This window comes from Hetaerina americana, unplaced genomic scaffold (genome assembly GCF_022747635.1).
Source record: "Hetaerina americana unplaced genomic scaffold, ioHetAmer1.1.p SCAF_22, whole genome shotgun sequence".
NCBI classification, from domain to species: Eukaryota; Metazoa; Arthropoda; class Insecta; order Odonata; family Calopterygidae; genus Hetaerina; species Hetaerina americana.
The window spans coordinates 3,177,403-3,204,967 of NW_027286786.1; the positions used below are offsets into that span (position 1 = coordinate 3,177,403).

The 27,565-nt window shown below is 43.9% G+C and overlaps 1 protein-coding gene across 2 annotated transcripts in view; it reads right to left on the minus strand.

The window, feature by feature from the left end:
* Positions 1-27,074, minus strand: part of LOC139689304 (serine protease inhibitor 88Ea-like) — a 56,442-nt gene extending 29,368 nt beyond the window's left edge. The window contains exon 1 of one of the 2 annotated variants that reach the window (XM_071586378.1): positions 26,971-27,074. Coding sequence is in view for 1 of the 2 variants with exons in the window: in XM_071586376.1 (XP_071442477.1) it covers positions 9,331-9,432 (102 nt within the window). In the remaining variant the exon portion in view is untranslated. Of the gene's footprint in view, positions 1-9,330; positions 9,460-26,970 lie in introns of those variants that run through there. The other variant, XM_071586376.1, reaches the window with a different exon arrangement.
* Between the last annotated feature and the right edge of the window lie 491 nt (positions 27,075-27,565).

The window sequence follows — 27,565 nt, forward strand, 5'->3', positions numbered from 1 at the left end:
ACCTGCTTATTCAGACTTTGTTGAGACGATGGAAATGAGAGCACTGCTTTGTAATCATTTTGGTTTCTCTTGCCGTCCGACGTATCTAATCAATTGCGCCCTGTGTAATGGATTACATTGTCAGCAGTTCTCTGTGAGTTAGAACTTAGTTTTTTTTGCCTTTAGATTGTAAGCACATTGCCGCAGTCTCAAGGAAAGGGGAAAAGTCCCAATTTGACTGAGTGAGATCAGCCTTTTCAACAAAATCGAACTACGCAGAGGCTGACAAAAAAATTTGTAACTCACTGGTTTTTCTTTATTTATTTATAATATTTTCTACATGTCTTTTTGATTCTTTATTATATTTAAAAACCGTAGTTTAATTGAAAAATGTTTTTAAAAAAATAAGTGTTTTGTGTCTAAAAATCGAAATATTATTGCTAAAAAAATATTTTTCAAATTTATGATACTGTAATAATTACATTTATTATTCAGATGATGTAAATGTATTACATCATTATTAACTACAATATTATATTTTAAAATAAAAAACTGCATATGGATATCTAAACAAATAACTTCATAATGTTTTTTTTCCTAAGGTGATACATTTTCTTAAATTACACTTCGCACTTCTCACTAGTAACCCTGAAATCCCCGCCGCACTAAGAGGGTTAAGGCGATTTACTAAAGCTACTGCTCCTCAGGGCTACGGATATCTCTGTATACTGCTCGTCGTCAAAAAATGTATGTATCTTACCACAGAGTTGAGGTCGCTAACTTAAACAAGAAATGGAAGAGGTCCAATAACACTTCTCTGGGGAACACTTGATCTCTATTAGTGGCATCATCCATGACTATGCTTTCTACGGGATTACTCTAGCCGAGAATATTTTCGTCTATGCCATAAGCTTCTAGTTTTTCGATGAGTTTACTATGAGAACTCTATTGAAATCTTTCCTTAAGTCCAGACAAACCACCCCCAGCTTTACATTACCCTCTCCCGTAATAAGGATATCATGAACAAAGAGCGCAAGTTTTGTTTCGCAGGATTTTCCCAATCGGAAACCGTGCTGGTTCTTCATCAACAACTCGACTACCGAGATATCCATCTCATTATTGAACTAATATTTTTATGTTCCGTGACCTTGCATTATATGGATGAGAAAGAATTAGGTCTTTAATTACTCAGTTACTCCCAATATCTGTCAGATTCTTGTTACCTTGTGGTCTACTTCTTCAATATGATTCCTGGATACGACACATGTCCCTTAAATATACGAGCGGGTATTTGATCGGGTCCGGAGTATTTTTTCAGGGTTAATGTTTTCAGCAAACGTTCTATTCCATTAAATTAGATTTTAATTTCGGGCATCGGTTGGCGGAAACGATGTGGTAAGCTATCGCAGACATTCGGTGAGACATAGGTGAAGACGCTTTGAATGAAGAAATTAATAAGTTGGCATTTTCCGCTATTGCTGCTTACTATTTCGCCTACATAGTTTTAGAGCGAATTAACTGTCAACTTATCACCCCGAACTTCTCTGACATACAACCAAAATGATTTTGGATTCTCGTTAAAATTTTCAGCTAATCCTCTCCTTTTGGATTCGCTTAACGCGGTAAGCGTGCACAATTGATTATGCCTTTAAACCGTCTCGAGTTCTTCAGAGCGTTCGTTATTCTGTTTAATGAGAGAAGAAAACTACATTTTCAACACCTAGGGACATGGAATGGCTGGCTTTAATTGTGTCTTCACTTGAGAATCAAACATTCACTGCTGCAGAAACTTCGAGTCATACTCACACCTTATGATGATATCACTGATATTTTCGCCAAACAGGAGTTACCTTCTGGCGGCCGAAAGGCATGCGGCCACCCGTATCTCCCCCTGTCTCTCAAGCCGCGACGGCACAAACTCATCAGGAAATCGATTAATATTAAAGCATGCCTCATGATAGTGTACCATAAGTGAATAAATGGCTATCATTGCTCAAGACAACCAGGTCATCGTAGTTATGCCATACATCCGATACCTTGCCATGATCACAAATGTGTTACTACACTTCTCTGTCTACATGTCGCAGGACTTCGAATACTTCGAATGCTTTTAGTTAAGTTTGCAACTCTTTTACATGGTTGGTTTGAGATCATATATAACAAAGCTCATTTTCTGATTTTGTCATTCGAAGCCCATTAGAAATGCACGGCTGTAATTGTATGGACGTCAAGTTACTCGTTTTGTTTTATTTATAGTTTCTTGTCAGTTTCATCCGCCAACATCAACTAATTAAACCGTTGCGTTAGCCTTTTTCAATTGAAGGATGAAAGTAAAGGAATATTAATTAAGGAATCCGTATGAAGTGATGAGACTATCGTGCAAGTCAACAGTTAATTGAATTCAAATATTTGTAGCAAGCAATACCCCATCCATTATGATAAAGAGAAACGTGGATTAACATTATTACCACTTCTAAAGCTATAGGCTCATATTTACGTGAAGGATAATCGCCATATTCGAAACTGGTTGAAGATGGTCGATTTAGGGTAGAGCTTTGTTACCAGTGGAAACTGGCTGGGAAGGTCGACGCGGCCAATATAAACGTAAATAAACATTTTCCAAAACACTTTTCAGAATATTTTACCGCACTCTCCCCTGTAGGTACCAATCGCGTCTCGCTGGCGCGGAGCGGGCATTCGGCTGGACGTTGCCCTCCCCCGCTCAAACCGTGGCGGCGTAATGTGGGTCCCCGAGGGTGAATGCATGCCTGTGGGTGGCCACGGTTCTATTTACATGCGCGTCCTAATATTCATTGTGAATTTCCAGCCTCGAAATGGTGCCGCTAGTTCAACTTCCTCCCCTCGATCAGGGAGTTAATGTTTACGCCACGCACGGTGATGACACACATTGCGTGCTAAATTAATTAAACCTAACATACTATTTTACCTCCTAGAGCTGTGCTAGCGGGAGTAATAATAATTGCTCCAGGTAGGGTTACCCATGCCAGATACGTCGAAGAGTAGCAGCCAGACGAAACGTAGTCCACGCAGCCGCTGGTCCTCAGTGAGGCGGCTGCCATGGCGTCTGACCCCAGTGGGGCGGCCAGTAAGTGATGGTGTCACGTTAAAAACACTATTGAGGAAGGCAACGGGAAACCACCTCAATTATCATTCCCTAGAAAAATATGATGGACAATAGAGATATTTTGAGTCCTGGCAACCACGGGGCTCGGCCCAATCGGCCGTGTGTCGTGCCAGGCAGCGGGGGAGGCAAGGCTTCCGCGGTCGTCATCCCACGAAACCCTTTCGGGAGAAAACCAGCAGCAGCAGGACAGAAGACGCAGAAGAAAAACACCAAATTAGTTAGAATAGGAACGTGGACTGTTAGGACAATGATGAGGACAGGGAAACTGAAGAATATTAAGTGAGAGATGGAAAGGGGAAAAATAGATATTTTACGTCTATGCTAGGTGAGATGAAAGGATAGCGGGGATTACTGGAGTGGAAATTATAGAATAATATAGAGCGGCGGGGACGAGAGCCAACGAGGGGTTGCCATAGTAGTAAATGAAGAGGCAGGAAGAAGCGTAGTCAACATAGAGCAGGTAAAGGATAGATTATTACTAGTAGAGATAAAAGCAGAACCGACGAACTTGGTTATTATTCAGGTATACATGCCACCGAGCAACCATAAGGAAGAAGAAGTCGATAGGATCAGTTAGAGGACATAATCGCGTGTGTTCCTGCAGGGAAACATTTGATAGAGATGGAGGATTGGAATGCGGCGGTAGGCGAAGGAAGAGATGCAACAATTTCAGAGTGTAAAAATCATTCGTCTTGACTGGGATTCGAACCCAGATCCCTCAATATCTGGTCGAGTGCTTTAGCCACTTAAGCTGCCGAGGCGTCCTCTTAAACTCTGAAATTTTGGGGCTTTTAAAGGAACAAGATGTTATGACGAAATACCGTACATACAATGTCACATGCATTCGTAGTCGTGCGCGAGGCGCCACTGTCCACGAGGTTAAAGCCAACTTTAAACACGTATGGTGTTTTCCCTTTGACAAATTCCAAAGAAACTGCGGGAGATGCCGCAACAGTAACTTTTAAAGGAGTCATCCGCTAATTTGCATTTCAATGCATCAATTTCAGAGTGTAAAAATCATTCGCCTTGACTGGGATTCGAACCCAGATCCCTCAATATCCGGTCGAGTGCTTTAGCCACTTAAGCTACCGAGGCGTCCTCTTAAACTCTGAAATTTCGTCTTAAACTCTGAAAACTCTGAAACTCTGAAATCCCGCAGTTTCTTTGGAAGGAAGAGATGGTGATAAGGTGGGGGACTATGGATTAGGCACGGGGAATGACCGCAGGGAGAAAGCAAATGAGTTCTGCAGGAGACAGGGGTTAGTCTCCACCAACACTTGGTTTAGACACCACAAAAGACGCAGATATACATGGAAAAAGTCAGGTGACTCAGAAAGGTATCAGCTAGACTATATCCTGGTTATACACAGTTTTAGGAACAGTGTGATAAATTCGCACAGCTTCCCGGGAGTGGATGCGGACTCTGACCACAATTTTGTTGTTATGAAATGTAGAGTTCGTTTCAAAAAGATAAGGCAAGGACGGCGGGTTAGAAAATGGAATGTAGAAGCATTAAATAGTTTGAAAAGGAAGGAGTACAAACAAGCGATGGAGGAAATCATGGAGGATGGTAAAGAGCTAAGTACTATCGAAGAAAAATGGGAAGGTATTGAGAGAGGGTTGTCTAAAGCCGCAAAAGACACTATTGGAACCAAATACACTAAAAGAACTAGGAAACCATAGATCATGGATGAGATGATTACAAAGAAGGATGATCGAAGAAAATGGAAGAATGTAAATACAGAGTTAGGCAAAATGAAGTACAAAGAATTAAACAATAAATTGAGGCGGGCAACAAATAAGGCAAAAGACGCATGGTGGAAGACGCAGTGCGAGGATATGGAAAGTCTCCAGAGGAAGGGCGAAATCGGTGCGCTGTACAGCAAAGTTTAATCGTTATCGGGAGGTAAGAAAGGACGATCTATGATAACAGTTAGAGATAAGGTGGGTAAGGTAATAGTTGACACAGGAAAGATCCAATAGAGATGGAAGAAGTATATAAAAGAACTGTATAGTAAAGAACTTAGACAAACAAAGTTAGACATAGACAAGGAACATGACGTAGAGGAAGATAGCTTAGGTCCAGGCATACTAGACAATGAGATGGAAAGGGCATTAAGGGAGACGAAACTAAATAAGGCTGTTGGGAAATAACATTCCCGTGGAACTATTAAAATGTTTAGAAAAATGTGGGAGGAAGAGGCTATATGGGCTGATCCGTAGTAGTTCCTTTTCCGAAAAAGGTAAAGGCTACATCATGTGAGGACTACAGGACAATAAGTTTGATATCATACGCAGCTAAAGTTGTTCTCAGGATCATAAACAAAAGGATAGAGAGTAGGGCAAATGAATACTTAGGGGATGATCAGTTTGGGTGTAGGAAGGGGAGAGGTACGCGTGATGCCATTGCAGTAATGGGATTATTAATCGAGAGGAATATAGAACACAACCAGGAGGTATTTGCCTGTTTTGTAGATCTCGAAAAAAGGGTTTGATAGAGTGAATTGGGATAATCTAATGAGTATATTGAAGAAAATAGGAATAGATTGGAGAGAAAGGAGGCTAATCCGCAACCTGTACATGTCTCAGACTGCACAGGTGTGGGTGGGGAACGGGGAGTCGGGATGGGCAGTTTTAGGATGAGGGGTAAGGTAGGGTTGCCCATTATCAACGTTGCTGTTCAACCTGTATGTAGTGGAAATGATCAAAGAGGCATGGGAAGAACTGGAGGTAGGAATGAAAGTAGGCGGGGAATCCGTCAAATCAATTAGGTTCGCTGATGACCAAGCTTTAGTTTTTTTCAGTCAGCCATGGTGTGTTAAGCATTGCTTAGTGAATTTGAAATTCAGTGCGACAGGTATGGGATGAGAATCAGTATTAATAAAACAAAGGTTATGCGAGTTTTGAGAAAGAAAAAGGCTAAGCTAAGCATTAAAATAGGAGGGCAAAAACTAGAGTAGGTTGAACAGTTTACGTATCTCGGTAGTGTTTTGGACCAACACGGTCAAAGTAGTAGGGACGTAAGGAGAAGAATTGTGCTAGGCAAAGAGGCTTTCACAAGGAGGAGGGGGTTGATGATAGGGACGTTGAGTAAGGATGTTAAGAAAAGACTCGTAAAAACTTTGATATGGAGCGCAGCTTTGTATGGTACGGAAACGTGGTCGTGTAAGCAGGAGGATAGACGTAAATTGGAGGCTTTTGAAATGTGGGTGTGGAGAAGAATGGAGAAGGTGAAATGGACAGAGAAGAAAACAAGCGAGGAAGTACTGGGTATGGTGGGCGAAGAGAGGGGTTTGTTGGGAGCAATCCTATGGAGGCAGGAAAAGTGGATGATGGGGGTATTGACTGGCAGCGGAATGTTGAAGACTGTAATTGAGGGGAGAATATTAGGCAAACGAGGAAAGGGAAGGAACAGGATAGGGATGTTGGACGGGATGAAGGGATGAAGAAAGTACTCAGGGCTGAATAGGGACCTGATGTAGAGTAGGATGTTGTGTTTTTTAGGGGTCACAAATTATTTAATTAGTAATTATGTCCATCCGAAAGCCTACGTTAACCGGTAGATTACCTAATAATAATAAACTATTTTACCCAGCGGGCGCAGAGGAGTACGCTAACTTTTGAATATGTCTGACTGATTTACAAGGAGAATATTAATGACTTTTACCGATTCAAATTTTCCAAAACTCTCTACAATGGCATCACAAGGTTTGTTTAGTCAAAACTGCGAAGGAATATTACTCCTGGTAGTGAATGGTCATAATGTCGAAAAGAGCAGATTAATTTCATTATTGATTCGTCATTTGATTGTAAAACATCAAAACGTTTCATTTTGGTTTCTCAGAAATCTTAAATCTTATTCAACCTCGACTTTATTGATTGGTAGAAATTCTCCAAGCTAAATATGAAAGTATCTCATTGCTTCAACAAGGACATTGAAAGCTTTTAATTGGATCTTATCCTGAAGGAGATGAAATAAAATCGGCGAGGAAACAATATTATACAAGATAAACGCAGAGAAAAGTATGGGTTAAGGAAATAATAGAAAATACCCAGATGGGAAAGCAAGCAAGATCTAGCCTTTTGGAGGAGGAGCAATATCGGCCAAGACCAAGATCCATGGAGATTGAAAGCAAATAAGAAATGCTGTTGCTGGGAAATGTGGTAATTGTGAAGAGCGCATGGAAGACCTGTCCCGAGGTGATGATACAGACATGCGAGGATATGCTATCGAGATTAGGGCGGGGGCATAAATAAATAATAAATAAATACATAAATCGTTCTTTGGTTCACGAAGAGAGAATCTGATAATGGCCCTAATATGCAAACAAAAGTTGGAATGGGAACATGTGCGTGTCAAACTTACCTTTCTTTGCTTTGAAAAGCCCTGAACACAAGTTAAAGAATGACTCTGAAACAGCGTAGAACTATTATGTAGAGGACGAGAGTGTTTAGAAACAGGTAAACTTTTACGTTCCGTGCACGAGATTTCTTCCGCTGCCCGTCCCTCCATCACTCCGCAACTGCTTTTTTTGGTTCCGAGATTGAATTACCTTATTCAGCTTACCTAATTGAAAATGGCATCGATTCAATGACTACATGTTCTTCAATCCTCTGAATGGCCACTCGAGGCAATAAAGGAATAAACATTAATGTTCTCAGTCATCTGCAACTGCCTAGCCAAATAGTTGCGCATGAAAGTAAAGAATATGGCTATTTTTGTATTATCATTTATTTGTAGAGTTCCATTACATCCAAACCAACGGCATGGATCCCATTCAATAGTCACAGACGACCAGATAAGTGGAGTTAATTCTCCACAATAGCTCAATGCAAAGCACTTAAGGGATGCGCTGCTGCCACTCTGATCTGCAGTACGCACACACACGTATCGCCCGTCGCGACCCCCCCCCCAATCCGGGTGCCTACACCCGCTCTCGCTCTTTTCGACGAAGACGGACGATGCCGCGAGGTCGTCAATGCGGGCCCAATCCACTTGCGACCCCATTCCACCCGTCACGTGGGATGCGGGCCATCATCCCCCGCCAGTGGGTCGTCCCAATTCGAGGCGCGCGGCGGGGGCAGCAGGGCGCCCGCTCCCCGCACCGCCGAGTGCAATTTCGAAGGGGGCCACACCCGCTCGCCGTTGTCATGGTATCAATGGGTACTTTCAATTATGTATTTGGCGTCGCCATTAACAAGTGCTCGAGGCGGACTATGGATGCAGAATTAGTGACTGAGACAATGAGGTGGATGCACGAGGATGACACAAAGTCACCGAACAACCTGCTCATTGGCCCGAATCCATCAGACAGCGGCGAGGACCCATTACGCTCATAACGAAGTAGTCAATCTTTGGAGAGTTAAATGTGTCTAACGCCTTTTTTCATCTCATTCGAGTGTAACTGCCTGAAGATTTAGACAAACTTCACAGCCATAATTAGACGATGCATTTACAAATCATAGACTACTTCTTACCAAAATATTATTATCAAGATACTGTCATCGAATTTAATATCAAACGAAGATTTATAATTAATATTTTAGATCAAGACACTTTTTGAGAGGCACGTAAGGCGAAAGAGCCACCGGGTAGCCGGAGAGCATTGGACTGGAAGGAATGGCATGTATAGCAGGGGCGATCGATCGATCTTTTCATTGCACACTCGCTCATGGGCGAATTAATGAAATGCCAGGCATGGATTTGAGGTGGACGCACGGCTGACTCGAGGGCCAACCATTCGAATCGGACGAGCCACGCGATTGCACTATTTTTAGATTTGTCAATGAATGCGCCCTCCTTTCCGAATTTGAGGAACCCTCCAGTTACAAACGGGGGTGTTTATTCGAAGTGTCATGCTTACGGAAACGAGGAACACAAGGCCGCGCCCGGAGAGAGAGCAGGCCAAATCGAAAGGCGATGCCCCGTGCAGCGACTCCACGTCTCCACCTCCTCCCCCTCGCGGGCGTCTCTCCCTTCTGATACACCCGCCATCTTCAAAAACCACTCATTCCTGGTGAACAAAGGCATTAAGGGGCCGCCATACATGACAATTTTCCCGTTCCTAATGATGCAACTGGTTGTTCCAATAGGCATAAGAGAACGCCGCTAAGGAAACAACCCCCCCTATTCCCAAGAGATTCGGAGGGTCGCGCTGACCCACGGATAGGGCATCTCAGGGCCGATGCTGTGGCATGAATGTCACCTGATGAGGGAGCCGAGGAACCAGGAGGGAACTCCGTCCCTGGGGAGGCACTCTCCGGCCAGCAGCCTTCCCGGAGTCACCCTCCCGGATGGAGATGAACATCTTCTAGGGTATCTCTCGTTTGATGGCTCTACTGAAGAGAAAGAATTATTTCCAAGGCTAATGGAAACACATCCGCGTCTACATTACGGAGGATTCACCGTCAGACACTTTTCTGGACGCATCCTCGCATTATTAAAAACAATGGTGCAGCAATAATTTGCTCTACGCATGGATATCTGTAGAGAAATGAAGAAACACTGCAACATTTTCAAAATGAAGGTTGTATTCAAGAGGCACAAAATGCAATGCTGCATTACGTGCATGTAGATAATTCAATGCGTAAATGCCAGGGGAGCTGCCGGCAAGGGAGGGTGCTCTCCCCCGGCGGAGGACGCAGCGCGGCGAGGGAGGTAAGCATTCCCTCTTGGAGAGAACGAGCCCGCGATGCGACCATTCAGTCCCTCCCCCCTCGAGGGTTATTTTCGCCATCCATTCGGTGCATTATTGACGACAAGGGTGAAGATAAGCGACTGCAGTTACTCACGGACACCCAGCCGAGGATTTTGAAAGACACCGCGGTGGTATTGCTCCCTGTATTCTCAAACAATGTTAAATAAAAGGTTTATACTTGCCGTAGACTAATTGATGCCTAGAAAATTGTCTAATACAAATTTATGCATGTTCTTTCTATAATTGCTTTTACGCATTATGAAAACTATGGGCCGAATTATTACGTAGCGCCAGAGCCAGCGTTTGCGAGAGAAAGGCCTGTAAAACTGCCAGGCTCAACGTCCTCGTAGATAAAACACACGTGGAATAAAAAAGTTTGAAGTGAAGTTTGGTTGGTTTAACTTTGAAAATAATTAAATGCTATCGGAATCTCTGAAGCGAAACATTCATTTCATGCTACAAGGATTTCAGCAGAATGCTGATCATTTCCAAAAGCTCCATCTTCTTTTTTGTCAACTCGTAGTGAGCTAATTTCTAACAGCTCCCTTGCAAGAATTTAAATTAAATTTCTTTTGTACATTTATGTTTTTGGAATAAAATTAATAATCTTTCCATCAATTTAAATTTCAGCAAACTCACGTCGAGTAACTGAGAAGATTCAATGCACGGGTATATAAAAAGTCATCTCGAACGGAATTCTATGTACAGGGTTCGTCCGGAAAATAAGTGTACTGAGCTCAGGAAAAAAAATTTATTACACTTTTACATTTCTTAAGCTAATATTCCTCAAAATAGGACCCTTGTGAGTCGATACACTTGTTCCAGCGGCGTTCCCATTCCTGGAACGCTCCCGCGAAGGCATCATCGGGAACCTCTCGAAGACACGTCGTCACGGCCTCTTTGACGGCGTCCAAAGTCCCGTATCGCGTTCCTTTCCAACTCCTCTTTATCTTCGGGAACAGAAAGAAGTCCGGTGGTGCCAAGTCCGGGCTGTAGGGCGGGTGCGGCAGCGTTGCCACGCCGTGCTTGGCCAAGAAGTCAGACACGACAAGCGCGGTGTGAGACGGCGCATTGTCGTGATGCAGCCGCCAGATGTTTTTGATCGCTGGCCGGACGCGGGCGACTCGTGCACTATTGTTTTTGGCACATTACACTGCTCTGCTATCATCCGAACACTAAGACGACGATCAGAGTTCAGTACATCGCGAACTTTTCGCACATTTGCGTCGGTGAGTGTCGTTGATGGGCGTCCAGGCCGTGGTTCGTCGTCGACCTCTTCTCTGCCCTCCACGAACATCTTGTGCCACGGAAAGAGCATGTTTCTGGACATGGCTGACTCCGCGTAAGCCTGGTTAATCATACCGACAGTTTCGGTAGACGATTTCCCAAGCTTTACCGCAAATTTGATGGAATAACGCTGCTCCAAAAACTTCGGCATCGCGTTCCGTGACGTGGGTCGAGCGTGGAGGTTCGCGTTAACAGAGCTCCTCACTACACCACAGCTCAGAGCCGACTGCCTTTTTCATCGTCGCTTGCCAACATACCCCCCTCCAATCGCAGCCCGTCAGAGCGGTGCTGGGCGCGCCTGGAGCGGCGGGAAAAAATCAGTACACTTATTTTCCGGACGAACCCTGTATATGCTATTTTCTAGCATTAGCGTCCTGCATGCCTTCATAGCGGCGCGTTAGGCAGCGAACAAATTCCTACTAACGGGGTTTTAGGTTCATGGAAGACATCCCGAAACGTTCAATTTTTGAACGCATGTCTCCTATTGTTTCAATAAAGACCAAAAATGATGAAAATATATCGCAATTTCACAAATAAATAGTGTAAGTCCAGTACTTATGCCAAACCTCTTCGCCATCATGAGATTCGCATCGTAAAACGATTTATTGAAGTGCTCGTTCCGCAACGAATAATACTGTTCTATAGTTACAAAATGAATATAATATTTGAAGGACATTAATCTGTTTCTTTCCCGGGGTATCAGTTTGGTGAAGTTTTCTCGGGTATTCCACCGGGTCAGGGGTTCCAAGTTGGCTCATGTACGAGTATGTCGTACTGTGCGCCAACTTGGAACCCCTGACCCGGTGGAAGACCCGAGAAAACTTCAAGCTGAGGGACATATGTTATTATCATTAGGTACTCTAACGTTAGTAAAAGTAGATGTTAAATGAACACCAACCGAAGGACTGTACGTTTCCCTTGTCCCTGTCCTTACAAAATACAACCCAACATCCCACTCATCTCACAACAAGCCGCTCTTCATCTCCGCGTACTTCATCCCTTCATCCCGTCCAACATCCCTATCCTATTCCTGTCCTTTCCTCGTTTGCCTAAAATTCTCTCCTCTGCCACAGTCTTCAACATCCCATTGCCAATCAATACACGCCCTTTATCCATCATTCTTTGCATTTCTCCCAACAATCCCCTAAGTAGTTCCGGGGGAATGTTACTTGCCTATCACGGGAGCCTTATTTGACTTTAATTCCCATAATGCCCTTTCTAGCGGTTATGTATGCCTAGACGGACATGTATACAGACAAAAAATTCAATCATGTCACTATTCAAAAATGATATCACGGGTCGAGGCAGTGGGCTACCGAGTACAAGGCCTGGGTTCGATTCCGGATGAAGCCTCTGGTCCCTCGGCCTCACCCAATCCGGGTGATTTTTTTGGGCACCACAGGTGGCATAGGGCTACAAACTGGCCACCTACCCTAATAATTTCATTCGCCGTTGGGGTTAGAACTATGTAACGTATATCAAACAACCCACCGGGTTTGTTATAGTGATTTCCTTGAGATTTAAGACAACATCATCTATAGCATTGACGGCAGTTGTGTTAGCGTTCATAGCGTCCTTAATTGGCGGAATCCGGTTAGAGTTTTACCCTCACTCCAAGAGATGGAAAAGTAAGTCGTCATATATGAGGGCACACTAAAGAGGGCACCAACCAGCTTCCTCGATTACTTCTGGTCGCCGATATAAGCTAAGGATGTTCTTCCCTTCTCTATGTCTCGCACCAATTAGCTACAAACTGCAACCGGAAGGTGGTGGGAGAGAGAGCCGCCGTGGATGTATGCGTGCAGCAATCGGAAAAAAAGACGACGCGACGGCGGGCGGACCCGCGGGCACCGCTTGGCGAGGAAATACGTGTTTCGGGCAGCCAAGAGTGTTAACGATCCAGCCACGGAAATGTCCGGAATAATACAAACATCCACGTGATGATTGAGGAAACTCGAGGGGGAGGTGACGCGGGTTCTCCTCCGGGTCAAGGGGTCAGCTGACTGGGCAGTCAATGGTAACCATAATCATTCGGTGGGAAACCCGTGAAGACTTCACCGCAATATGCGACGGAAAAACGACAAATCTTACAAATGAAACTCGTGAAGATAAACGTTTTCGGTATACCAGTGGCACTCGGGGGCACCCGGGACTCCAGGGCCCGCTCGCGCGAGGAGCGGGAGCGCACTCATCGCCGAGGCTCGCGCGCAGGCGCGGACATATCACTTCCTTTTTGACATGTTCTCATTTTTTCGAGGAAATCAGCGGGAGAGAGTGTCTAGAGGCAGCATACTTCCACTCCGACCCCTTCCCTGCGCGGGACGGAGGCAGCGGCGGAGGGGAAAACACACTTTGCGTATATACTGCTTTCATGGGTTTCCTCCGCGCGGGAATTGGGGGCGAGGGGGCAGGCGACGGGATGGTGTCCCACTCGCATGGCGTTACTATTTTCCAGCAGGTAGGGCATGGAGTCGGGAGGGGCACGCATATAGCAGTATTTGATAAGGGGAGGGAATTCGTGAGCGCTTCAGGGAAATGTGCGAATGAAATACGCCGGATACGAGTATGCAAAGGAACACTTAACGAGGGTGGCATGGCTGATAAAATCGGCGAAGAGGGAGGGAGAGAATTGGATATTTTCCAATATTTTATTATTACTGCAATCGAATGCAGTAGCACCTGGATCATCAAATTAAAATTTAGTTCTCATGAAATGCAAAGCGAGTACTTTACATAATTATTTAAAATCTAATAGTGGAAGGGATAAGAAAACGCCAAAAAGAACTGAGAATGCTGGGAAGAAGACCACATGACGTCACAGAAGCAGACTGCTTCGGAATGCCGCTAAGATTTGGCCTCTCAAGCCGTGACGACACGTCCCAACACTACCGCTCTCTCCTTGGATATCCAGTTTTTTAATGTGAAACCACACACTCAAATACGCAAGTGATAGTTGCGGTAAAGCTTTGATATTTCAAGCGAGTTATTTCCAAAATATGAACGTGATTTACCTTTTCAAATTGCATTTTGGAATTTTTCCCTCGAGTTTTTGCCACCTATTTGAACCCTAATCCAGTACCTATCAACAATTAACTGGAAAGTGAGTGTGTTATCAAATTATTTAAGTTCAGCCTTCACTTGAAAAATAACTTGAGTATATCCAGCCCTGACCCGCCGCAATATTTATAGTCGGTTAGCCGAGAAAGTTGAGACGATTCACAGGAAAGCGCTCGCTAGTGGTTAATGCAATGTTTGTCGGAAACGCAGAGCCGAAGCCTAAATAGTATTCTAAATTAAATAAAAGTGAAGTTTTTGTTCTCCTTTCGCAAAGATGTCTCTGTCATTTTATAGCATATTCATACACACCATTCATACACACCATTCATACCTGCGCACTCATCTTGTACTAGTCACCACTTCAAATGGACATTTGAGGAAAAACATCCCTGTGCCGGCCACGTAGGCATTAGGCTACATATCTCGCGTAATCACCACCTCCCAAACCCCGTTTGAAACTCGATTCACTCGGATCATTTTTATTTCTATAAACTGGTACCTAAGTACGACGCACATGCGTGCAATGTTCTCGTTACCTGCCTTATACACCATGATAACCCAATGCAAGGGTAGAAGTGTGTTGGCTTGTTTGAGAATATTTAAGTTCGATTGGAAAAATACTAATGGGGCAGCTGACTTGGGATTTGGAAATTATGAGGCAACAGTTTTCCATGACGCGACGAATAGTTATAAATTATATCGGAGTGAATGCTAATACTTGTTATCTTTCTTGAAAATATTTAATGCTCTAATATAAGTGTTTTTAAAAAAATTCACGGCAAAAATTAAGACTTCCTGCTAATCTCTCATGCGAAGGGGGAGTCCAACGCCCATGATCTTGAATCCTTCCCATCCACCCCTATCCCATAGGTTACCGGATTTCCAAGTCTCGCTTCCCATGGGAAAGGAGCAAGCACGAGGGCCAACCATTGGCAATGATCTCAGTGACCCAATGTCCGCATATGGGTCTGCTACCGTTGCCTTATCGTAGTGGTGTCCGGGGCGCCGAAAACTATATAGCAGCGATGTAACTATGAAATATAGACCAGTAATTATTCATAAACTTCCGGTGAAATAAAGTATAAACATTAATTTTGGCTCAAAGGTTACTGTGACAATCTCACTCTTCCTAAAACTCCACCCGAAAGAAAGAATGTGCCGAGGTTCATATTAACCAATTCAAAGATCACAATGCAACGATTTCAGGGTGTAAAAATCATTCGCCTTGACCGGGATTCAAACTCGGATACCTCGATGTCCGACCGCGTGCTTTGGCCAGTTAAGCTAGCAAGGCGTCCTCTTACTCTCTGAAATATCGGGGCTTCTAAAGGAACAAGATGTGACGAAATACCGTACATACAATGTTACAGTCATTGGGAGTCCTGCACGATTCGCCACAGTCCACGAGGTTATAGAGCCAACTGCAAACTTCACTTTTTACAAATTCCAAATAACTGTGGGAGATGCCACGACAGTAACTTTAAACGGTGTCTACCGCTAAATTTTGGTTACAATACGACAATTTAAACATTTAGCGGATGACTCGGTTAAAAGTTACTGTCGCGGTATTTCCCACAGTTTCCTGGAAAATTCAAAGATCTTTAAATTACTTATTATAATAGGACATTTATAACGGTTGAATGCGGAAACACAATATTTACAAATTGTATCAGCTCCGTCCCTGATTCGCCAAAAATGCTGCTTCATTCGACCCCAACAAGTGGTTGTTACGGGGGCCAGCCGAGATGACCAAGTAAAAATGTAGTGAGACTTTAACGCTTTTCCAGTCAACTTAAATTAATTTCCTTGTTATCAACAAAATATTTTCTGAGAAACAATTACTTCCCCGCCCAAAACTCGAACAGAATCAATCTCTTAAGGGTATGAACAGGTCAAACAAAAGGACTAAATCCTTCCCCGGAGGCACAAAAGACAACGACAATGGATAACGCGGTAATGAGGAAACAAGTTTCCGCCTAACGGTGGCCACGGTGCATAATGGAAGTAGGTCAGCACATATTACTACTCTCCCGAGAGTAAAACGTTACCGCAGTATGGCATGAAGACAGGGCAGTGATCTCTACCGTCGAATCCTCAAAGTGTTTGCGGGTTGCGACTGCGGCCCAAGGTTTGCAACTGAGACGAGCTCACACGTAACCGATAAACTTAGCTGCCTTCATCACTAGCATTTGCAGTCGTCTACAATTAGTCAATTTATCTCTAGGATGCGGTTATTGGACAGATATCCAGTGTAAGGAATCCACACCCTGAGCGAGTCGGACTTGTGTCCGTCTTAGTTTCGAGTGTAAACCGAACAAGTTGAAAATCTTGGAAGGAGTGATGGAGGGGACCGATCGGCAAATGGTTGATGAAACGAAGACGAGACGAGCAAGGAACTAAACTCAAGAGGAAGGCGAAAAAGGAATATGGAAGCAATAGGAAATTAATTATTCCGAATGTTCGTCACGCGGCAGACAGCAACGGAAACACGAATCGAGGGTGCCCGTTGACGAGTGCGTTTTGAAGTCCTTGACGAGGAAAGTATGACGTGCTTGTTTGTTATATGGCATATATGGCCGCATAGTATAATATACAAGAGTTTGCGTAGCTATCATTCGAACGAGAAGCACTTTCAGGGCCTAAAATTACCATTTAGTTGACAAGAGTAGTAGTAGTGTTTAGGGGAGGCGACCGACAGCTGAGGTCATTTGCGCCATAGGGGATGGACAGGAAAGGATGAAGGGTGGAGAGAAACCCGGCGTCGGCATTAGCCTACTCTTTACGAAAGGCGCCAAGGGGTCCGCAGTTTAACGTCCCATCCGACGGACGGCGTACTCACTCAAAGTGCCCTCCACAGTAGGGATCGAGATACCTCTGAAAAATATTCAACACCACCGGGATTTGAACCCGCGCCCTCAGGGTGGGAAGCCACCGCACAATCTCGATCCCCTAGTTGACAAGAATAGCGAGATCATTTATATCAGCGGGATTTGATATGCACATCGAAATTCACCGTCAAATGATGGAGAGACGTATGGTGACGATGTTACGCGTGTTTATTAAATGTTCTTCCTTGGGCGCGTGATAGTTCAAAGACGGCCTTATGGCGTCGTGTGACAGTTAACCTAAGAAGCCGCGGGCAATCGGCATTTTTCCAGTGGGCGCCAAATTGACCCCCACACGACCGTTCTCGGCAGCCATGGAACCATGAATCATGACGCCCACTCTGTAAAATGTGTTCATCTTCAGGGAGATTACGCTGATCAATAGCAGAGGTTTCAACTTCCTATTTCAAATAAGCAGCTTGCCTTAAACAAATTAGGTGACCTAAGAACTTGATGAAAATCGTAGGTACATATGAGCATACATCCTGTATTTGTCCAAAAATACTTCTTTCACTGGAATTCCACCGAAAACATGACATTCAACAGTGAGTAGTCCGCAAATACCACTTCACTGGGTACGCTTTAAGGCTGTTTATTCTCTTAATACAACCATGAGAATGACGAAAATGCTTGAGGTGATGATTAATCATATATGTTTCTTAGAAAGACGCTTAAAAAACACGTGGCCATTCCCTCCGCATCCCTCTCAAGAAATGACGCAGCGATTAATGTCACGTGCTTCCATTTTCTGAGTTTATTGTTTGCTGTCTACTTTGGGCGCGGTTTTATTAGCATTCATGGCAAACAGAGCTGATTAGTATAAATAGCGCCCTATAATATGATGTTATTTACCACCCTAAATTAATGTAGATTATTCTCGTATCTTTTAAGAATGTTGACATTTTTACAACACACACATATTCATCATCCCTTCCAAGACTACGACCTTGATGTGGTAGAAGGACTTGCGTGTTCCGAGGGCTCCTGGAACTGACAGGGTAGGTCGAATGTCCCAGAAAGGTAGGAGCGATAGAGGACAGGTAGTTCACGGTACGTCTGATCCCCAGTGGTTAAATTATGGTGTCACGCTAAAAACTGTGGATAGCTACGGGAAACCACTTCAATCTTTCCCATGACAATATCGTACGCTAGCAATGGAATAATGAATCGTTTTAACTACTGGACGCGGCCCGGTTGTCGTGTCCGGCAGGGCGGGGGCCTTCGCGGGGATATCACAAAATCCTCTCTCAAGCGGGCCAAAAGGGGCGGAAAAGGGGTTGAGGACCACAATGGTTAGGAATGGGACACAGAATGTTAGGACGATGTTCAGAACCGGAAGGTAATTTGAAAACGTGAAGAGATAAATAGAGAAAGGAGGTATAAAGATGTTAGGATTGCGTAAGGTGAGATTGAAAGCCAGCGGGGATGACTGGGACGAGACTAGTTAGCATAATACCTTACTTAAAGCGGATGGGAGATGAGTCCATGTGGAGTTGTCGTAGTGATGAATACCTAATTAAGGTGAAGGATGGTGAATAGATAAAAGAGTCCTGAGCGATAAAATTCAACTGCTGGAGATTCAGTCTTGACAGAGTGCCAAACCAGTGATAATCACTTTACATTTTATTTCTTCTAGTTAACTTTAAAAATCATCTATTTATTCTCTCCGATGGTATCTTCCGTTCCCTATTATTTGTTCGTATGCTCAGCATGAGCATGTGAACAAATAATTGGGAACGGCACGTGCATGCAAGATGGTATGAAAACACTTCAGAGTGAGAGAGAGGGGAAGAGAGATTAGAACGGATTGGATAGGCAAAGGGAGGAGGGTGGAGAGAGAGAGAGAGATAGAGAGAGATATATATAGAGAGAGAGATGTAGAGAGAGAAAAAGATATATATATATATATATATATATATATATATATATAGAGAGAGAGAGAGATAGATAGATATATATATATATATATATATATATATATGTATATATATATATATATATATATATATATATATATAGAGAGAGAGAGAGAGAGATATATATAGAGAGAGATATATGTAGAGAGAGAGAAAGGGGGGGGAGTGCGGTTTATTGGTTTCATATGATTATGGTGGGAAAGCAGGATAAAATATTTTCAGGAGAAATTATGAGTGATACCCGATTAGAACAACAACACGCGTTGGTACTCATTGAAAATACCAGAATAAACCGGTAGATAAGAGGTAAACTTCACGATGGATAGCCATTAATTAAGAACCGGGTAATCAACTCCTCGCCCGGCTATTCATGGACGGATGCAGAATGAGGCCACGATCTAGTTGCAGTAAAATAAAAAATGCTTGGGAAGGGGGGCAGTGTTGGGGAGGAAGGAGAGCTCCAATTTGGAATGTTGACTCTTTAATGCGACTAAAAAGGAAGGGATATTTAAAATTAATGTCAATGAAAGCCTAATTTTGGATATCAGGATGAGAGTTATTGCGGAAAGGTAGAGTGTGGAAAACTGTAGAGAATAGCAGCAGAACAAAAACAATTGGAATTCATGCTAGCTTAAAAATAAATAAACTAAATACCGGTGACGGAATCAGATTATATGAAGGAATTTCATTGACCTTTGGTGAGTTATATGTAAGGTAAATAAGAGAAATATCAGGATGTTGAAAGGAAAAACTATACCGATCATTACATATAAAGCAGGGAAGCTATTAAATAGGTCGGGATGGATTTGGAAAAAATGGGAAATAGAGATTTATGGCAAAAAAATCAGGCCAGCAAATTTAGAAATAGTGCATGTGGCTTAGTCGAGGATAACTCAGGCTCGCTTAGGTGTGCTAAATATTTTATTATTTTATTTAGCGTCTTTATTGGTGCGAGATAGAGATTAAACGCGTACAATTCAGTCCTCCACCCAAGCTTGAGGTATTACATTGAAGATTATTCCAAACATTAATGCCCAAAGGTCGAGGAAAACCCACCTAGGCGGGAATCGAACCCGCGACCTCAGGGTTGGCAGGCGAGACCGTGACCCCGTCACCGCCGGGTCTGGCAAAAGATAGTAAACAGAGAAAGCGGCACGGGAAATTTAGTCAAATAGGGCAGTAGTAATTTACAATATTACCAGAGTTACTATAGAGCTTGGCGAAAAATTAAGAGATATTCTGAATATTTACGAGCGAGGAAATTGATCAAAGGACTTCATTAGATCATTTAAGGTCCCTATTCTGAAAGATTAAAATGGTAGTATTTTACAACGATAGGAGGCTAAGTTTGATTTCACATGCAGCAAAGGTAGTTCATTACTAGGAAACAGCAACAGAGCCCAGGAGATGACCAGTGACGGTATATGAGGTGAAAGCCTAATTTTTTTACAATGGGATTGAGCTGGTGATGGCACTTAATTCCTGAGAACAGGGAAGCTGACTATTTCTATGTTCTTTCCTATTAAGAAAGGAACATGGAAAATAGTCTGAATACCTTTTTGTGCTCCGGGAACTTAGATTCTCTTAGAAATTAGATTCGACCAAGAGGAAAGGGCAAAACTTGTCTTATTCAAACATCACTAATTCGAAACTTGCACATGAGTCAGACGGCATGGATAAGGGTAGCAGAGGGAAAATGGTGATAAGAGCGATAGCCAGGGGTTTAAGGGAGCCCTTATCACCGATGCAATTTTACAAATCAAAGTACTGAGGAAATCCATGGGTAGGCATGGGAAGGGATTGAGCTGGTACTGAAAGTGGGTGATGAGGTGATTCAGTCAGGTTTGCAAATGGTCACGTGCATCCTAATTAGTCAGGCAGGCAAGTGACTGCAGTTAATGTTGAATCCTTTGCAGGATCAATGAAAGTAGTATGGGGTGAAGGTCGGCCACAATAAAACCAAGTGATGACATTCATCAATAGTAGGGAGACTAAAGCAGGGGTAGCAGCTCACTTATTTGGGCCATGTTTTGGAGAAGTGAAGGCGTAGTAGTGGACACATTAGGAGGAATTCGAAGGTGAAAGAAAAAATTTTCAAGATGAGACCGATGGCAGGTACGTCAAGCGAAGGTTTTCAAAAGGCACACAAATAGGGACCATACGGATTCGAACCCTGGTCTCTGAGGAAAACGGATGAGCGTAGATCGGAGGCTTCTGAGATATCCATGCGAAGAAGAATTGAGGATATAATTTAGTCGGAGACGTGCGACAACGTGCTGGGAGAAGAGTGAGTTGCTCGATCGAATTCAAAGAAGAGGTAAAATGCTGAAAATAGGAGACGAGGCATTCTCGGGGAATTCTCTGTGGAAATACCGAGGGTTCATTTCGCCCGCGATGAATTCATTCCATGAAGGACGACCCCTCCCACCGGCCATACGCTAGGTTGAGCGGAATTGAGTCCGAAAGGCATTTTTTACGGCAACAGGAGACCAGGAAAGAGATGCGAAGAACTGTGCAAGGGGCAAACAAGGAAAACGCGCGATAATAGTATTCGTTATGGACCGGCGAAGAAAAGTGAATAGTATTTAATTTTTCACCGTCAGCGTTTGGTTTCTATGGAGATTAGAAATTCAAACCGATGCCTTCAAATAGAAATAGCTTATTAAAAATGGAAGAGTTATTGACTGAGCCTATTTCTGTATTCTAACACTAGAAACTAGTTAGAGTAAGTTTCTCACGTTAATGATCAAGTCCTATTATTGAGATCAGACAAGACGTTCAGTTAGAAGATGTGGGCGCGTGAGTGAGAGTAAATGGAAGTTTTTTGTAAACGAGCCATACAGTCAGTACGCAACAGTGGAAGAAACTCGAGATACCTGCCGGTGCAAAAAAAGGCAAAATAATATCCGCTAAAGTTAACCTTCAGAGATAGCGTGTCGAATACAATGCTTGAGATGATGACTCTTACGAAGACATGACACTGAGTCAGCGGCTTGGAATAAACGATTTGTGATCATTCATTCAGGGAAAGGTAAGGAGACGAAATAGTATACTACAATAAATATACTACCTTACCTTGAAGCCTGGAATTTCAGCATCGTAGTGTTATTCATTCGTCGTTGTGTTTTGAACCCTGGGGTAGTTCAGTTGTAAAACGCCACCGTTTGATTTTTCTGACAACCGTCCAGTAATTGAAAACTCCGTGCTCTAACATCAGCAACGACAAATGAAGTCCACAATTGGAAATCAGTCCACAGTTTTTAATCAGGTCGAAGGCGAAGGAAGGGAAAATGTGAACCATTCCGGACGGTGGATGTGAAGCGGCGCTCAATAGACGGAGGATGTTTTTGCGACGGCAACGGGCAAGGAAAGGTCTCACCCCCCGCCCCCCGCCGGGTTGTCCCGTTCTTCTGGTTACGCGTGAAAGGCACTCTCGCCCACCAACCCGGTGGATTGGGCCCCGTGATGGATGTGGATGTTGTATCTGTGCATATTACATTGGTGAGCGGCAAAGGGCGAGACGGGGCGCGCGCCCCCCTTTTCATCCAACTAGTGGAGGGCGGCGATGAGCTCGAAGGGTGAGATGCGTGCGGAATCCCATGGCAACAGCGGATGATGTTCTTCGACCGACGCGTTTAAGACGCGGCTGCCTTCACTATGGCACCAATGATGGCCTAAAAATACCGCTCTACACACAGGAAATAACCTGCTAGTATGCAGGATGCTTGCCACATTTTTAGAGTAATGGTAAGAATGAATAACACAAAATATTGCTTCACATTTTTTTCTGATTTATTATCACTCGTGGAGAATGGTGACGTTTTATCTCTGTCGGTCCGACATTTCATCTCGGCTCGCATTCTTATGACCCCTGCCACCAGTGCGATGGGGATAGCAATGCAGTGGTGACGTCGTCACAAAAGAGACACACATTGCTGCATTGGCGGATGGGGTGGTCAGCTGTGTCCGACTGGTGCGCCTCGCGACCGGCTTCATCGAGACCTGCCGCTATTTCAACTGAACGATAGTTGAAAAGAATACAGGATTAGCGTCCTTAGACCACAAGCAAACTGAGTGATTCCATTTCATACTCTGTTAATGCAGTCCTCAGGGAATCATCCTACCACATTTTCTTTTATGCGCAGATGATACCCACTCGATATAAAAAGGCAAACTTGCGGCATGTAAACTATCATTTATCATTAGACTACCATTGGAATTCCGAAATACCTCGAGACAGTTTACACATTATGCGCGAGTACTCCACTGAATGGAGCCTAGAATTCAGAACTAAAAATCTAACGGAACTGCCCTTCTTAAAAGTAAGAACGATGGAGCAGGACTCCTGTTTCGCGCTCCAAAGCGTTCATTTGATCACTACCGACTAACACGTCGATCCCATCGCAAATATACACCTATCGTTTTGCTTCGACGACTAGGTTGCTGAGCCATGAAAAACTATGCTCCATATTAGGTTTTCGCTGTTCTGTACATTTAAACTTAATGTGCCTGCCATTGCTTCCCGCATCCTCGTCTCAGAGGATAGATAATCGGAATGTGGGGGGCAATGTGCAAGAAGGACTATATTACCCGTAGCGCTCGAGTTCAATCGCCAGGACAAAATAATGACGAAAGTTGTCATTTTTCCAAATCTTTTTCCAAAAATTTCTGTATCAATCGTGGCTGGGATAAAGTGACAATTATGAAGAGTTTCTATTTTATTGAAAATGCCATAATTCAAAATGTTTTCATTAAATTATTACCGCACGACCGATTGTGTATCTGCGACATGAGTTTACCTGTAAGTCCGACGCGGACATATCTTTCAATAAGGATCGAGCGAAACGTCGTCGATCATTTTGGATCAACTCCGTGGCCACATACTGCACGAGAAAAATGCCTAGAATGCGGCATTAATGAGTGGAAATCAAACGGACACTTTCGGCTATTCGAGTATATGAAGCCATCCTGGGAGACGTGATTAGATCACGGTGGAACATTTACATGATTGTTCAGTTGTATCGGAAACTTTTGCATGGAAATTCTTTCATTAGGGGAACCTTTTTCCGCCACTTTCATGTTACTTAAACTTGGGTAACCTGTTTTTTTCTGAAAACAACGGTAAAGTAACTATTGACGAGATATTGGCGGGTGGCCGAGAAGGGTGCGTAGCGAAGGATCGCGACCGGCGGCGGCGGCGTCGGTCGTTGAAGTTCCCTGGGCTCCCACTCACTCCTGAGGGGTGGGGGATGAAGGAAAGGGGGTGAGGGGCGTCGAGGAGATCGGAAAGTCACTCCGCGGGAAAGTGAGGAGCTCTGCCGCCGTCTCTCAAGGTCACTACCTAATCGCAGCAACGAGGTCAGTCGCGTCGACTGCGAGAGCCACAACAAGATTAGTTCCCGAAGAAACTCCCGCCAAAATTTCAGCACCAAACAGCAATCTAAATCCCAGAAGGGTAATAAAAAAATTCCGTTTAGATATGAAGGACTGCAAGGCAAACCGCGGTAATTACAATTAGAAGTTGGCATGGTCTAACAAAGATACTGCTGACGAGACCAGGTGTATAATCAGCGAATGCCTTCTATTATGGTCATTATAGAACCCAGATTTAATTTTATTATTTCCGCGAAAGAAAAGGGTTCAGAATAAATGCAAACAGCAACTCCTGAGGAAAAGATGATTTGTTCTAAGCAGCGTAGTATGATGCCATTATTTTGTCTGACCCTCATTTTATTTACACTGGTCTCCGCAACCGAGACAAGCAGCAGGTAAAGGTTCAGTAAATTGAAGGGGAAACTAATGTAATAAGGACATCTATTCAACTTAGTGTTCCTTGGCGGTATAGCTGGTACATAATGTTTTCTCATCGTCAGTGGGCACATTGGTATTTAAAGCTGTTCAGTGATGTCTCTAATATTATTTTAATGATCTCTTACTGTAATATGATCTGGAACAATACAGCAACATCGCAAAAGACATCCGTTTCGAGATCTAATCTGAATAATTTAACCTTCGCCCCGAGAGTGATTTAGTCCAATCTAATAGCAATCCAGTTTATTATATTATTATAGTTATAGTCCTCCAATAGCAATCTAGATACAACACTAAACTCATCATAACAATTCCAGTCAACCAAAATTATCTCTCATTGCAAGTTTGAGGAGATAGAAAATTAAATACCACCAGCAAGCATGGCTGCTTAGTGCTCACCTCGGAGTTGTCAGGCAAGAGGAAGTCGGACTGCTATCTTGCACAGGAATGTGCAGTAACAGAATTAACATAGAAGAACGGAAACAAGAAAGGAAGGTAGGAATTCGGTAAAAACAAGTCATTCAACTGGTTTTATAGCATGCGATAGCCGTGGAAAGGGGAACGGCTCGCACCATCGTCACGGGGCGATGGTGCAGCGATGGGGCGAGCCATTTTCTACGGCTATAGAATTCTATATACAAAGTTAAATAACTGAATTCCTTCGTCAAGATGGTGCGAGCCGTTCGTTCCTCTTTCCACTTTTTCATCCACCAGGCCTTGCCCGTTACGTTCCTGCTCAATGACTTAAAAACTTCCCGTATTCCCCGCAAGATACTTTGGTAGAAAGCGCAGAACATTTGAATGGAACGAGTTCGGGAGGGTTTATATGGAAATGATTAATTTAAAGCATCGCTTTTTATCCGACGGTCAATGATGCGCTTTAAATATTCATAGTACGTGCATAGAAGACTAAGCTTTATGTTGCCAGTCAGCCAATTGATTGCAGTAATCGTTAACGAAGATTACTGAACCAGTTTATTACGCATATGGTGAAAATCGCACCTTAAAAAAAAAGAAGTGATATTCTGAATAAATAGGAGAGCTAAATTCAACCATTCAAGTCGGAGGAGCTGAATTAGAAAATATTCACTACTTGGAAGTGTTTTCCAAGAATACGAGCAAGGTACCAAGAAGTCGAAATAATAATTCAAAGAAATTGCTGGAGATTTAGCAACAGTAAAATTTAACCGAGTCATCCGCTAATGCGCATTGCCCTTTGGCATTTAGAGAAAGAAGTTTTTAAAAAGTAAATAATTGATTAAAGTAAAGATGTAAATGAAACATAGATGAAAACACTGACATGAATTGTAGTTTTATGGATTTCCGAAAGCTTTGACTCAATAGGATATGTTGATTTGCAGCTTTTTAGATATGGGTTCAGGGAAGAATAGAATGCATGAAATGAATGGAAAGAAAAATAACGAAGTTTAGCGAGTGGTGTGAGGAGATATTGAAATTGAGAGTTGCTGGGATAAATTGAAAGAAGGCAGGAGGGAATTGGCATTAGTAGGAAATTGACGGACGAAGCGGAGAGAATATTGGGAAAGCCAGTCGGACTAATTACAAACGGCGCGGCGAGGAAAGGTCTGCAGAACTGTGAGAATGGTTTATTATACTGAGTAATGCCCGGGGCATTCCCTGTCGCGCTATCTACGGCTCAGTGGTGAGCTTGGATAATGCTCAGTCGCCCGAGGCCGCCACAAACGAATTGCTAGCGGACAGCTGACCTTGACCGGTACACCACAGCTAGTAGTATCGTTCAGGCTTGCATTTCGGTAAGGGGGGCGGGTAGGCGAAGGCAAGTATCTGGGAAGCAGCGCTGCCAGTGGCGCCAATTCCTCGGAAGGGTAGGGGCGGTTGCGAGAGGAGTGCGGAGATTCTGCCATTTGTGGCGCCCGCTGCTGGACAGTGCACGATTCTCTTTCTCGGCCAATGAGGAGCACTTGACATTTTGGAATCCGAACAGTGCAGTCGGCATTAGCATTGGAATTTCAGGTCCCAACGACCGGGTTTTACATAGCCGAGTTCTTCACTGGGTTCAGGATTCGAGAATTCAACCAGTCAAGTTTTAAGGAAGAACTTTCCAGAAAAATAACTAACTTCCCTCGAGTCCGCGAGCACCACAGAGCAGCAGTGAAATGTGTACTGGGGCCAACCAACCCTAATGAGGACCGAGAAGAAAATGGACCCACCTTTCTCTCTCTAAGGCTCGCCGCTGGACTTTCTCCCTTGGCCTCCTTGTGCGACGCCTCCTTCCGAGTGCAACAGACTGACGATCGGACGCTCCAACTCTCTCTCTCGGGCGCAGAAGACTGCGGCCTCCGCGGCAGGCGTCCCGGGGTGTCTACTCGCCCCCTCCTTCCCTCCCTCCCCTCTCTGTGTGACGTCATGCTTGCTGCTTTCACTCCTCACCGCCCCGCCCACCACCTGGTGACCTCAAAAAGCTTCTCTCCCACCCCCGTCTCCTCCCCCCCGCTCGCCCACTCCGCCCACACGCAATCCCTGCTGGGGATTTCCGCAGGGAGCGATTGAAACGACGCAACTCTCTTCCTCCTCTCACCCCCTTCCCCCTCCCTCACTGATATACACAAACTCATTTAAGTAAAGCACGACGCCGAGTAAATGGACATCACGCATGCTCGCGCATTCGCACAATTCACACATTTCAACGATCCTGCCTCCGTCATGCCCTTATGCGCGTAATATACCCAATGTACAGGTATATGATAAGGTGCCTATGATTGGAGTGTAATTCGGTTGAAACCTCACAGCAACAACTCGATTTTA